The sequence below is a fragment of the Mauremys mutica genome, chromosome 24 (genome assembly GCF_020497125.1).
Source record: "Mauremys mutica isolate MM-2020 ecotype Southern chromosome 24, ASM2049712v1, whole genome shotgun sequence".
Taxonomy (NCBI): Eukaryota; Metazoa; Chordata; order Testudines; family Geoemydidae; genus Mauremys; species Mauremys mutica.
Genome location: NC_059095.1, coordinates 14,388,776 through 14,403,000, shown reverse-complemented (window position 1 = coordinate 14,403,000; position 14,225 = coordinate 14,388,776). Strand labels below are relative to the sequence as shown.

Genomic DNA, 14,225 nt, shown 5'->3' with positions numbered 1-14,225 from the left:
AACGGGACTAGCACCTCCTTATCCCTACTAGAAATACCTCGCCTAATGCAACCCAAGACCACATTAGCTTTTTTAACGGCCACATCACATTGCCTACTCATAGTCATCCTGCGATCAACCAGGACTCCTAGGTCCTTCTCCTCCTCCGTTACTTCCAACTGGTGCGTCCCCAGCTTATAACTAAAGTTCTTGTTAGACATCCCTAAATGCATAACCTTACACTTCTCACTATTGAATTTCATCCTGTTACTAATACTCCAGTTTACAAGGTCATCTAAATCTCCCTGGAGAATATCCCGATCCTCTTCCGAATTGGCAATACCCCCCAACTTGGTGTCATCCGCAAACTTTATCAGCCCACTCCTACTCTTGGTTCCCAGGTCAGCAATAAATAGATTGAATAAAATCGGACCCAAAACCGAGCCTTGAGGAACTCCACTGGTAACCCCCCTCCAACCGGACAGTTCCCCCTTCAATACTACCCTCTGCAGTCTCCCTTTAACCAGCTCCTTATCCACCTCTGGATTTTCATTTCGATCCCCATCTTTTCCAATTTAACCAGTAATTCTTCATGCGGTACCGTATCAAACGCCTTACTGAAATCCAGATATATTAGATCCACCGCATTTCCCTTGTCTAAAAAATCTGTTACTTTCTCAAAGAAGGAGATCAGGTTGGTTTGGCACGATCTACCTTTCGTAAATCCATGCTGTAATCTATCCCAGTTGCCATCGGCCTCATGCTCCGGAACCACTCTCTCTTTTAAGATTTTTTCCATGACTTTGCATACTACAGATGTTAGACTAACAGGCCTATAATTCCCCGGGTCACTTTTTTTCCCCTTCTTGAATATAGGAACTACATTAGCTAATCTCCAGTCAGTCGGTACAATCCCCGAATTTAGGGATTTATTAAAGATTATCGCTAACGGGCTAGCAATATCCCTCGCCAATTCCCTTAATATTCTAGGATGAAGATTATCCGGGCCCCCCGATTTACTTCCGTTAAGCTGTTCAAGTTTGGCTTCTACCTCAGATACCGTAATGTCTACCCCCACATCTTCATTCCCATCGGTCCCTCTATCACTATTCCTTAGCCCTTCATTAGCCTCATTAAAGACTGAGGCAAAGTATTCGTTCAGATATTGTGCCATTCCAAGATTATCCCTAATCTCCACTCCGTTTAAAGTTTTAAGCGGTCCCACTTCTTCTTTCTTGGTTTTCTTCCTATTTATATGGCTAAAAAACCGTTTGCTATTGGTTTTAATCCCCTTCGCTAGGTCCATCTCCACTCGTCGCTTTGCCTTTCTCACAGCTTCCCTGCACCCTCTGACCTCAATAAGGTAGGTTTCTTTGCTGATCCCTCCCATTTTCCACTCCTGGTACGCTTTCTGTTTTTTCTTAATGACCCCTCTAAGACGCTTGCTCATCCAGCTCGGTCTAAAACTGCTACCTACGAGCCGTTTCCCCCTTCTCGGGATACATGCCTCTGACAACTCCTGCAACTTCAACCTGAAGTAACCCCAGGCGTCATCTGCCCTTAGATCCCTAAATATGTTAGCCCAGTCCACTTCCCTAACTAGTCGCCTTAATTTAGTAAAATTAGCCCTTTTGAAATCATACACCCTAGTCTCAGATGCACTATTGATTATCCTCCCATTTATTTGGAAACGAATTAGCTCATGATCACTCGAGCCAAGGTTGTCCCCTACAACAATGTCCTCAACAAGGTCCTCGTTACTCACCAAAATCAAATCTAAAATGGCATCCCCCCTCGTCGGTTCAGCAACCACTTGATGAAGGAATTCATTAGCTGTCACGTCTAGGAAAAGCTGAGCCCTATTATTATTACTAGCATTTGTTTCCCAATCTATATCCGGGAAGTTAAAGTCCCCCATGATCAAGCAGTTCCTATTAGTGTTTACCTCCTTAAAAACATTAAAGAGCTCTCTATCCATCTCTAAGCTAGATCCTGGCGGTCTATAGCACACCCCAATCACTATCCCGGGTGAGGCTCTGGTAGTTTTCTTCCCCAATGTGACCATTGCCCAAACAGACTCTGTATTGTCCATTGCAGTGCTAGTTATCTCATTACATTTCACCTCATTATTGATATACAGTGCTACTCCCCCACCTTTACCTTTGCATCGGTCTTTCCTAAACAGCACATACCCTTCCATACCTGTACTCCAGTCATGGCTACCGTTCCACCATGTTTCTGTTATTCCTACGATATCCGGTTTCAATTCCCGGACCAGGAGCTCCAGTTCCTCCATTTTGTTACCTAAGCTTCTCGCATTGGTGAACAAACATCCTAATTTTTCCTGTTGGGCTCCTCTCACTCTTTTCACCCAACTCGGTAGGGACACAGTACTTCCAGTATGACTTGTAGATCTAGTATCTGTCCCCCCCTCTTCCTTACATGTAACCGCCCCCCTCTGGCTATATCTGTTGTTATCTTGTTGTCCTCACTCCCAATGTGAAAATTTGGCGTGGAGAGCACTAGGACCTCTCCCGACCGTCTCCCCCCAGTGTCTAGTTTAAAGCTCTTTTAATCAGATGAGCCAGCCTCCCTCCTAGAAGTCTACTTCCTTCCCTACTTAGGTGGAGCCCATCCCTTGAGAACAGTTGTCTGTCCCCAAAAGCCTCCCAGTGCCCATACATCCCAAAGCCCTCCTTGTAACACCACTCCCTCAGCCAACTATTAATCGTCACGATCCTCTCACCCCTTTGGTGCCCTTCCCTAGGGACAGGTAGAATCCCACTGAAGATCACCTGAGCCTCAATTTCCTTGAGCGTCTTACCCAACCTGGCATAGTCTCCCTTGATCCTCTCTAGCGAGAATCTAGCTGTGTCATTCGTTCCTACATGAAGGATGATCAAAGGGTTCTTACCCGCTCCTCTTAGGATCCTTTTCAACCTCAGGTCCACATCCCGTATTTTAGCACCCGGTAGACAGCACACCCTTCTGTTCTCCGGATCGGCCCTGGTCACAGGCCTGTCCAACCTTCGCAGTATTGAATCCCCAATCACGTAGACCTGCCTTCGCCTGGGGACAGCACGGTCCTCTAACCTATCCCCCGTTCCCCCTGGTTGCAAGCTCCTTCCATTCCTATCATCCCTTGTGGTTCCCCTTAAGCCATCCTGTATCCTCCCTGGGCCCAAACTTGGTGCTACTTCCATTGACTCCTCCCCTTTTTCTATGGGACTGGCCGCTCGCCTCTTTTTCTTAGGCCTCCCACTGTCAGCTACCACTTGCTGTACCCCTTCCTCATTCTCCAAACCTTCAAACCTGTTCCTTAGCTCAATTTCCCCTCACTGGCTCTCCTTTTCCTTGGCCTGCTTCTCACGGTCACATGCTTCCACCGCCCATCTTCCTCCTCTGGTGGTCCCCCTTCCTTGGCCTCAGCCCCTGCTCCCCCCTGTGCCCCTGGGCGTTCCCCTTCAGTTACTGCTTGCCATTGCTCCATCAGCTTCTCAAACCCCCGTCTATTCTCTATCAGGGTTTCTACCTGCAGCTCTAGGCCCTGGATCTTTTCCTCCAACAGCTCTATTAGGCGACACTTCATGCATATATAGTACTGTTCTGGGTCCCCTGCTAGGACCAAGTACATACCACAGCTGCTGCATGCTCTCATCCTCAGTGTGTCCTCTGCTGCTTGGCTCATGGCTGCTGGCTGCTGCTGTCTCGGCCTCGCTTGGTGTTCTTACCTGGCTCCTCCAATGGGAACTCCCACTCAAAACTCCCCTGTTAGCCGCCCTGTTGGCCGGCTCCTGGGCCGCTGCGATCAGCTGTGATGTCTAGCAGCTGGTTTGTGCTTTTCCTCTTTGCCACAGCGTTTCTACGCCAATGTCTCTGGCGGATCATGCTTTCCTTCTCTCTCCACTCCTTCAATTCCTTTCTCTCTGTAGCAGAGTGATGAAGAACAGTTTTCAGCATGTCCTCTTTGCTCTTTCGGGGATTTTTTCTCAAATTTTGAAGCCTCTGTGCAGTGGAACATCTGCTCAGTCCAGTAGTCAAGGTCACTGTAGAAACCCAGAAATGACAACATTTAACAGGGGCAGCATTGTATCCACTATCTCCAGACATGAATTGTTACACTGAGGGAGTTCTCACTTTAGCATTCTTTTACCACACGCATAACACGACAGAAGCCACGAAATGGTGAGTGAGGGGTGCTTATAGAGGGAGAAGTGGGGCTTGATTGATAGAGGGGAGCTGGTTGCTTCGGGTAATCTGGAGTGATAGAGGGGTTGAGTGAAGATGCAGCTGCAGGGGTGATCTTCACTATCTCCCTATCTCTTCACTAAAGAGTCTCCCAACATTTTTCACATGAGTTAATCCTGGAAGATGTCTCCCTGCTGCGAGTCACTAGGGAACAGCGGGAGGCTCTTTTACAGCAATGTGGATTCCGCCCGGGACCCTATGCGGCTTGCCTGTGTTCAGAAATGGTCCCCCCACCACTCGCGGCACAGTGGCGCGGACGCGTCAGCGTGACTGGGACAAGAAACACAGTGGCTCTGCCTATAAACCTGCGCAGGCATATTGCCCACGCTCTGGCTGAAACTTTTGCTGAGATAACTGAAGCAGATTACCGCGACGTGATAGACCACATCAACGGGCTATTCTAGTCTGGCATGCATGCAGCCATAACCCCCCTTCCTCTCCAGAAACATTTCCACCCAGAAAATAAAAGCCGCTTACCGGTAACCCGCTCCTCTGCTTGTCCTTCTGCAACTGCTGGCAGCTGCGATTGGGTACTTTCCTCCTGGCTTGAGAAGAGCTCCTGGCTGCATGCCTCAAGGGACTCTGGGGTGTCTTCCCCCATCCCAGGAGCTTCACTCGCGGTTTCCTCCCCCCCCCGCCGCCGCCTCCGCCTCCTCCTCCTCCTGTCCCCCAGCCAGCTCAGAAGTGTCCATCGTTGTCCTGGGATTGGCAGTGGGGTCACCCCCAAGTATCGCGTCCATCTCCCTGTAAAAACGGCAGGTCGTGGGGGCAGCTCCGGATTGGCGATTGCCCTCGTGGGCTTTGTAATAGGCACTCCGCAGCTCTTTAATTTTCACCCTGCATTGCAGCGCGTCCCGATCATGGCCCCTATCCAGCAAGGACCTTGATACCTGCTCAAAGATATCGTAATTCCTACGGCTGGAGCGCAGCTGTGCCTGCACAGATTCCTCCCCCCAAACACTGATGAGGTCCATCAGCTCGCCATTGCTCCATGCTGGGGCTCGTTTGCCGCGTGGAGGCATGGTCGCCTGGAAAGATTAACTGATTGCACTCCACACACACCTGGCTGCAGCAAACAGGAAGGAGATTTTTAAAATTCCCGGGGCATTTAAAGGGCGGGTCACCTGAGGCAAGAGCAGTAGAGTGCAAACTGATGAGCAGAGTGGCTGAACAGGAATTCTGGGATAACTCCTTATTCCCTGGAGGACAATTAAAGTGCTGGTGAGTGTCCACACCTGCTGAGCAGCGCTGGATCACCAGCGCTGCACTCCTTATACCCCAGCCAGGATGGGTTTTCAGCCAGCGCTGCAGCCAGGGAGTTGCAGCGCTGGTTGTGCCCTGCAAGTGTGGACGGGGTGTAACTGCAGCGCTGGAAAGCCTCCACCAGCGCTGCAACTTGTAAGTGTAGCCAAGCCCTCAGTTAGACAAGGCAAAACTGACTGGCAAAGTGACGTGGAGAGGTTGCACTGAGATGAGAGTCAGTACCAGCAGTCAGACACCTAAGGAACAGAAATAATGAGCACACAGACAAACAAGAAGACAGATAAGAGGTAAGGGAAGTAGTGAGTCCAAGAAACAGCGTGACAGCAAATCAACTAAATACAGGCTAGCACTAGTCTCTCTTGGGTAGCAAAAGATAGAGCTAGATACACATCCATATTAGGGGAGTTAGAGTGTTATTCTGAATAGCCTGAGTGTGACTGCATCTGAATTACTGTGTAGCTGGGGTCTACAGAATTTCAGAAGAATATAGAAAAACTAGAGAAAATACAAAGAAGAGCAACAAAAATGATACAACATGTGACGGCTCACACTCCATCCATTACAGTTTTAAATTTGAGTTCTGTGATAAATTATTGCTCAAAGAAGAGCTTTAGAAAATACAAGCCCTCTCTCTATAAACTCAGAGGCAATGCTGTAACTTCAGGGTAATGTCCCTAACACTTATCACGCAAAAGCTCTTACCTGACAACTGGCTCTGTAATGGTGAAGGATGTTCCCTGTGATGTCTGCCTCTACTCGGGAGAGAAGCTGGTCTTTTGGAGCATGGACAGCCATGCTGCTGTATGTCAGCATCAGGGTGCTGCGAGTCTTGCCTCTTTTCCCATGGTGGTAGTCCTAGACAATTGGAAAGGTCACTAGAGACAAGTTCTTCTGATTCATTTGGCTTTGGAATTCTGATCTGCTGCTGACCGAGGAATTGCTCACAGCAGCAATAGCAGCTTGCACTTGCAAAGCTCTTTTCAGCCAAAGATCTCAAAGCACTTGCAAAAAGTATTTAAGCAACATAATAACTGTGAGGTAGGGAGATATTAGTATCTCCATCATTTCCACTGGGTAACTCGGACACAGAGAGCCTAAAATGCTGAACCTACAGCAGTGAAGTACACGGGAGCTTAGTCAATGACACCGGTGGGTACAAGATCAGGCGCTAAATGTCTTGCCTAAGGCTGCACAGTGAGTAAATGGCAGAGCCAGCAGTGGAAGCCCAGAGGCCTAGTCTCCTGCTCTAGCCTCTAGATCAGTGGTTTTCAACCAGGGCTACTTGTGTACCCCTGAGCGTCTGCAGAGGTCTGACAGGGGGTTTATCAACTCATCTAGCTATTTGCCTAGTTTTATAGCAGACTACAAAGAATGCAAGTACAGTATTTATATTCCAGTTGATTTATTTTATAATTATATAGTAAAAAAGAGAAAATAAGCAATTTTTCAGTAATAATGTGCTATATGACACTTTTTAATAATTTTATGCCTGATTTTGTAAGCAAGTAGTTTTTAAGTGAGGTGAAATTTGGGGCACACAAGACAAATCAGACTCCTGAAAGCGGTACACTAATCTGGACAGGTTGAGAACCACTGCTCTAAATCAGAGGTTCCATAATTGTCATCCGTAGACCACTGGTGGCCTACCTAAAGCAGGTTGGTTGGCCACATGTTGCTTGCAACACCTCCTCATTTCCAGCTACTAACTGGGATTATAAAACTGCTAAAAATACCTTAAATGCTTTTCCATGCAAGCGACTGAGGTAGTTCCCACACATTGTGCATGGGAGGGGCGCTCAAGCCATGAGACATCAGACAATAAAAATCATTTGAGAGAACCCCAGCTCCAGATTGTGCTCCTCTCTGCTTAACTGCAGGCATCACATAGAACGCATACACTGGGGGACAATGCTAGCTGAGCAGAGCAGACACTACCGCGGGGCTGCTACCCCTGCTTTAGAGGGAGGAAGTTTGAGAGAATCCCCTAGCTCCTTTACCTTCAGGCGGCTGATGAACCCAGAAATCTTAACTTTGCTCTTGCAGCCCCAAACTCGTGAAGTGCGTTCAGGGTGAGGTCCAAGTGGCTCTCAGCAGAGAATGCGAGGATGGAAATGACTCCCTGTCACTCAAGAAAAGTACTGGTTAGGAGCTAACCCACGAGTCCATTCCTTTCAGCTGAAGTGGTGTAAAGTGCCAATCAGGCCTGAGACACATGGGGAGCGGGGGCTGAGTGAAACAGCAATGAAGAGGATATGAAGCAAAATGGCATCTGTCCCAGGCCAACTCAGAGCTGAGCCCCACAGGGAGCATTCAGGGATTACTTGGTAAAGTGGGGAGAGGAACAGAGTCCTCACCTGTCTCTCAGGGGCTTCCATATAATCTGTTGTTGTCAGAAATTTATTAATCTGAGATTTAACATGGACCAGGTCCTGACAAACTGCTAAGGACGTTCCTAGTGCCTTATATAGGAAACTCTGAAAGAAAGAGACCAGCACTGAGATACCAGTAACACAACGTGCCTGCAGTACAGACCCAGCTCAGCAACACTCAGGAAGGAACAAGATAGCCAAGTCTAAGCACCCATACTGCAGAAACATCCCATCATCTAGCCCAGCCAGAGAACCAACAATGCAGCACAGACAAGCAGCCTGTCCAAGCAAATATTGGAAGGGCAGGGCCGGGCCGGGGGGGAAGAGAGCAGGAAACAAGTAAAAACAAATTTTATATGCAGAATAAAATAGAAAGTAATGAAGCCTTGAGAGAAGCCTTATGCAGCCTCCCCAATCAGAAATTCAAGGGAAATTAACTAGAAACTAAGCCTTAACTGAGAACAAACCTTCTCTTTCAAGGGGCTGGCGTAGCCGGCCATCTGCTGGCTCAATTCAAGGTTTATCTGGCTGCTCCAGGCACTGTCGTCTATCATCTCCAGAGATGTTCTTAGGAACTGAGTGTAAAACAAGAGTTAAAGCAGATGGTTAACTGCAAGAATTTGGGGGTTGTTGGGGGGTTTGTTTTTGCTTCCTTGTTCTCTCTTGTAAACTTTCCAATATTCAGGTGTCATGGGAAGATTATTTCCCTATTGAGAACTATAAACATCGACAACCCAGACTTCCTCTGCTGTTGTTCTTTAACCTTTGCCTGATGATTCCTCTCAGTCCCCAAACCCAGTTGGACAGTGAATTGGAGAATGAGATGGAGCCAAGAAATCTGACCACTGAGGAGTGATTTTATAGTGGATGGAGGATGGGCCTAGTAAACTTTGAACAAAGGGCCCTGGACTACAAAGGACCAGGCACCTTCTCTGGGTTGTACCTCACTACCACCTGCCCTTAGCATGAGGAAGCCTTCTCTGTGCCTGCCAGGTGTCAGCTCCTGACTCTGCCAGCCACAGGAAACACAAGCACACTCTTCTCACCCCATCCAGGCTCCACTGTCCTTCTACACATAAGCAATCGGTACCGTCCAACCACCACGCCCTCTCTGCAGCCTCACAATGTCCAGCCCCTGTTCCACTGGACACTCACAGAATTCATAGGTTTGCTACACACCACCTTACCAGTTTCACCTCAGCATCACCACTCCATTTCACACACTTAGATACGTTTATAGTGAAAACAAGCAGAGTTCAATTCACAAAGATCAGAGAGTTGAGAAGGAGCAAGTAAAATTAATGTAAACAAATGGTTATGTAAAAATAAAATCATAACACACTTCTAGAGTTTAAACTTAGATAACCAAACATTCCCCTGGCTCACCAAGGATAGCTCCCCCAAATCTCTCTCCCAGCATGAAACACCCAGACCAAAGGTGATCCTCCATTCATAAGACAAGCCAGCTGGCAGTTCGTCCAATAGGTGAAGGATACCTGGTGCAAGATACCTCTGGACCTCCAGATATAGTTCCACGCATCCATTCTCTTATTTGTGTAACCCTTCTGCCCCTCTGAATTGGCAGCAACAAGGGCCGGGTTCAGTATCCAGGGGTTCCGTTTCAATAACACAATGCAAAACCGGCTCGAGCCCCCACCCAGTGACCTGGGACAATTACCTACCACCCCCCCGGGCGCCTCTAGGAGGCAATACTTCCCCACTCGCAAGCACAGAGTCCGAGTGTAGCAAAATCCTTTTAATAAAGGAGGGAAACAATGCGGCATCACGTTGGAGAGATACCACAAACAGGACTATACACAAACCATAAGCAAAAAACCCACCTCCAAGTACATTTGGTACTGTCCTTTCCCCCTTAGGGTCTTAAGTCCAATCACCCCAAAGTCCAACAACCCAAGAGTCTCTGTCTCTGGTCAGTGCCACTCCAGAGTTCAAAAGTTTATCTGCAGAGTTTTACCCCCCCAGCCTGGGTGGAAATGGGGGGGGGCACACGCAGGGTGTTAAGGGACACCTTGCGTGGGCCAGGGCCGACTGCCCCGCTTCTCCGTGGAGTTCTGCTGTAGCCTTCACCACAACTGGCTCCACTCCATTAGCTGTGCCGCTCCTCCAGCCAACCCGTGAACCGCATCAGCCGTCCACGCGAACCGCTCCATACTGCTCACTGTTCCACGGGCTGCGCCAATGTGCTGCAGACTGCTCCGCTCTGCCAGTTACTTAGCGATCGATCTTCAGGCTCCCCCACTCAGTGATCTCAGCTCAGTAAGCTTAGCTCTTTTAGTGATTTCAGCTCTTAGTGGTTTCAACTTGTAGTAGAGGAGCCCCAGTGCCACCTTGGCCCAACGTGAATTCAGGTCAGCAGCCTCCAGATGGACTCCTAAAGGATTCAAAATTAGCTCTGCTCTTTAACAGTGGAGAGAGGCGGATGTGCAATTGGTGTTCCAGGCCCTCAAAAGGGGCCCATACCATCAGATACACACACCAGTCCCCAGCCTCTCTCTCTTCACTGGGTTTTGGAACCCATGTCCCTTGTCTAGCAAGTACTATTTAATGTAGGTTGAGTCATTTCTGTCATAAAGCAGTCTCATAGTTCCTCATTCACATAATTAAGGTAACAGCACTTTTTTTTCCTTCCTGCCCCAATAACAAAGAAATTTGGGAGTGTGAAAATAACTATCCCATGCTGCTGTGTGTTATGCTAAGTGGAGTGAGTTTACCAATGCAAATGCACATTCCTAAAATTCCTTTGCCCACTCCTCATAATGTACCACCAGATGTCAGGGTAGATCTCATCCTGACTCTGCTTACATTTGTAAACACGGTACCCCCTATTGTTTGCTTCTTTTTCTTGTATCAAATCGCCTCTGGAGACTTTGCAATCACTTGATTAGAATTTTCCTCTATTGATTAGCATCCACCGTGAATAATTACTCAGTCTACATACAGCCATTCAGGCAGATAAGCAACTCCTGCCTGAAAGAAACTTGTTTATCACTTTCTGGTGACCAGCCCCAACTCACAGACCTTAAAAGCACCAATTTCAGTATGCAACCATAACGCCTTATATATGCAACCATCCAGTCACTGTGCAATGATTACGATGAGCCGTGTGGCACAGGTATCCAGTAAAGGCTTTACATGACACCCTTTGATTATATAGAGATCAGATCCAGGGAATCCTATACACTTCTGTGGCCTAAGTCAGTGGGCACCCAAAGGACCCGGGGTCACACCCTCAACTCCCACTGAAGTCAGCCAGAGGTTAGTAACTCTCAGCACTTTGCTGTTTCAGGCCCGAATTTTGAACAGCAGCCAGGAAATATCAGAAACCTCACAAGAAAACCTAATCTTATTTGATTTTTTAGCCCAAAGAATTTCAAATGAGGCTGGATCTGGAATGGGAAATGCTAGAGTGTAATCCAACCCCAAATGGAACTGCAAACCTTCTGGGGCTTATTTGTCACTAGGTCCCTTCCTTTCATTTTCAACACTCGCCATAAAAATGTTCCTTGTCTGGATTTACACGAGGCTGTAAAGAGCTCTTTCTGACCAGAAAGGCTTCTCCATGAGATATAGTCACCAAACCCTGTCTTGTCTCTTTTCCTTTCTGGGTTTCTTTTGAGTGGCAAATAGAAAAAAAGAATCCTTTAAATGTCCCCCAGTGGTGCATTAGCACCATGAGCATGCTGGTTTTCTGGTTAAGTTTTGTGTTGTTCCCAGTGGTAATACAGAGTTATTTATAACTAGAGCTGGTTGAACAATGGTAAGTCCATTTCACAAAACAAGTGGATTTTTTTTTGTTTTCTTGATTTTTCAACACACAAATGAAAAGTGAAAGAAACAAAAATATTTTGCTTTTCAAAATCAAAAATAACCATTATTCAATTCTTTGTTTTCCCCCTTTCCTTCCCTTTATCCCTCGTCCCCATGCCTTCCCCCCCCTTCCACTTTGTGACTGAAAAAGCTGGGGGGGCAGGGGGAGGAGACAAACAGGAAAGCAACTGAAAAAAAACCAACCCAAAAAATCAACTTCAGTTTAAAAAAACTGAACATTTTCCATTTGGGTTGTGGTTGTTTTGTTTTGTTTTGTGTAAAAAAAAATTTTTTGAAAATGTTCCATGAAAATAAACAAAGGTCATTTTTCATTGAACAAAAGTTGCAAATGAAATGGTTTGACCAGCTCTGCTTATAATGAATAGTTTATCATTAATATTTTCCCCAGCTGATACATTTGGAGGGGGGAGGGAGAGCTGTGACAAAACATCTGAAAGCCATCCTGTACCTGAAGCAGCATGTGCTCCCACTGTGCATGGTCTAGGGAATTCTCTGTGTTTCCTATGAAGCAGAAGGCAAAACAATAATGTCACCTAGGTTAGCAAGAAGAATCATCCCAGGAATCTCCTTTGCAGTCAGCCCTTCTAAGACCCCTGCTCTGCCAAGCTGTAACATACCTGGGCTTTCAAGGCTAAATGGGACCTACGCCAACGTTCTTTGTTGGACTAACAGAAAGTATCATGTTATGTACCCTGCTGGCATTTTTATTCAGGGTCAGTCAACCCACCAGGAGTGAGATGCTGAGCACTCCCAATTCCTGTTGACTTTAATGGGAGCCAAGGGTGCTTAGCACCTCACAAAACTGTTCAACACATCAGAAGACTGGGTTTAATATGAATACAACCTTTTCCTGCATAATAAGAGATACTGGACTTGATCCTAACTTGATGTAAATCAGTGTAGCTTCACTGAAGTCAATGGAATTATACTGAATTACATCAGCTGAGAATCTGGCCCTGTTTCTGAATGTCCAGCTCTAACCTACCCTTCTTTAATGTCGGCACAAGGTAGTACTGGGGACTCTGTACAGCAACAACAACTAGGGAAGATACAGCTCATTTTTAAACCTTTTTTTGAATATCAAACCCACTTGAACATTGTGGGGTTCAACATTCATCAGAAACATATTGGGTTTGTGCTCCACGTAGGGTCTGTCATACTCCACAGAGACTATACTGGCACAGCCATGTCATTGGAGCTGTGCTGGCATAAACCCATAGTGTAGACACAGCCTACGCTGACTGAAGGGTTTTTTCCACAGAGATCAATAGATTCATACCACTGTAAAATTGCTGAAAGACATTATTAGGCCCACAATACCTAGATTCTACATAGGGCACCCACTTGGCCAACCTAGCTTTTATGGCTCAGGTTTCCTTACAGAAAGAAAAACTCTGGGTTTTTTAATTGAATCACCCCTGAAAGTAAACATGGGGTTTAATTTTCAGAAACATTCAGTTTGCAAAATCAGACTATATATGTAACCCCAAAATAGTTCACTAACCTCCAGCTTCATGTGTATTCACCTTCTCAATTAATAACCTAGCAAAGGTGTGGGGGAAACCGCTGTAGAATTTCCATCCAGCTGAAACCTTCCTGGCCTGATTCTGCCCGGATTGAATTGGCTTCAGTGGTTCAACTCTGGATTTACCCCAGTGGTTCACAGTTATCCAGATGAAGGAAAAGTGAGGGCCTAGAAGCCCAATTTCAATTCCCCACTGTTCCCATGGACTGCAACAGGAATGGCACAACACCTGTCAATATGAAGCTGCTTTTTCTGGCTTCCCTTCTATTCTCCATGGACTGCACTCCTCCTAACTAGCACTTTACCTTCAATGTACTGCAGCAGAGATGGGATCTTTACTACCCACATCTCACCCACTGTTGCATGGATATTGTGGTGCAGGGCCTGTAGTAACTGCAAGGCAGCACATCCGTGTCCTTCTCCTGCATAAGGGGATGAGGCTACTACCTGTCAAGGAGAGAAAGAACAGGCTAAGTTTTGTCAGCACAATACCAGTGTGTTCCTGAAGGAGGGAATAGTTCAGACTCTCTGACTGTGGAGACCATACAATAGAGTTATTGCTTCTACTGCAGTGCCTTCCTGAAGAAGAAAGCATTCTAGCTAGTACGAGGATGCAGAACAATGTATCTCAGGAGAGGGCGGAGACAGAGAGATCCAATCATACACATTCCTCAGCCTGCCTATAAGCATCTAGCTAGAAAAATCCATTTTTATACTTAACTGTCCCACTTCACATTTCACAGAAAACCTATTCTCATGGTTTACTCACCAGGAGTCGTGCCAGCAGCCCCTGGGGTGTAGGGAGTCTCACTAGGGAAAGAAACAGAATATCATTAATTCTGCCAGGCTTTGCAGAGAGTCCTGCTGCTGTTATTCCCCTAGCCATTTCCAACGTGCCCACCAATGTTGAATACAGCTGATCATAATTTGCATTTCCATAGTGCTTTCAGTCTGAGCTTCTCAAAATGCTTTACAGACATGAATGAATTCCG

The 14,225-nt window shown here is 46.8% G+C and overlaps 1 protein-coding gene across 2 annotated transcripts in view; it reads right to left on the bottom strand.

The window, feature by feature from the left end:
* The window catches only part of LOC123355691 (maestro heat-like repeat-containing protein family member 2B), a 33,595-nt gene that overhangs the window by 18,948 nt on the left and 422 nt on the right, over positions 1–14,225 (bottom strand). For both annotated transcript variants that reach the window (XM_044998248.1, XM_044998249.1), the window contains exons 2-6: positions 14,003–14,043; positions 12,157–13,680; positions 8,327–8,434; positions 7,488–7,609; positions 6,193–6,345 (exon numbers count right to left, since the gene is read on the bottom strand). In XM_044998248.1, the coding sequence (XP_044854183.1) occupies positions 6,193–6,303 (111 nt within the window). In that variant the 5' untranslated portion in view covers positions 6,304–6,345; positions 7,488–7,609; positions 8,327–8,434; positions 12,157–13,680; positions 14,003–14,043. The remainder of the gene's footprint in view (positions 1–6,192; positions 6,346–7,487; positions 7,610–8,326; positions 8,435–12,156; positions 13,681–14,002; positions 14,044–14,225) is intronic.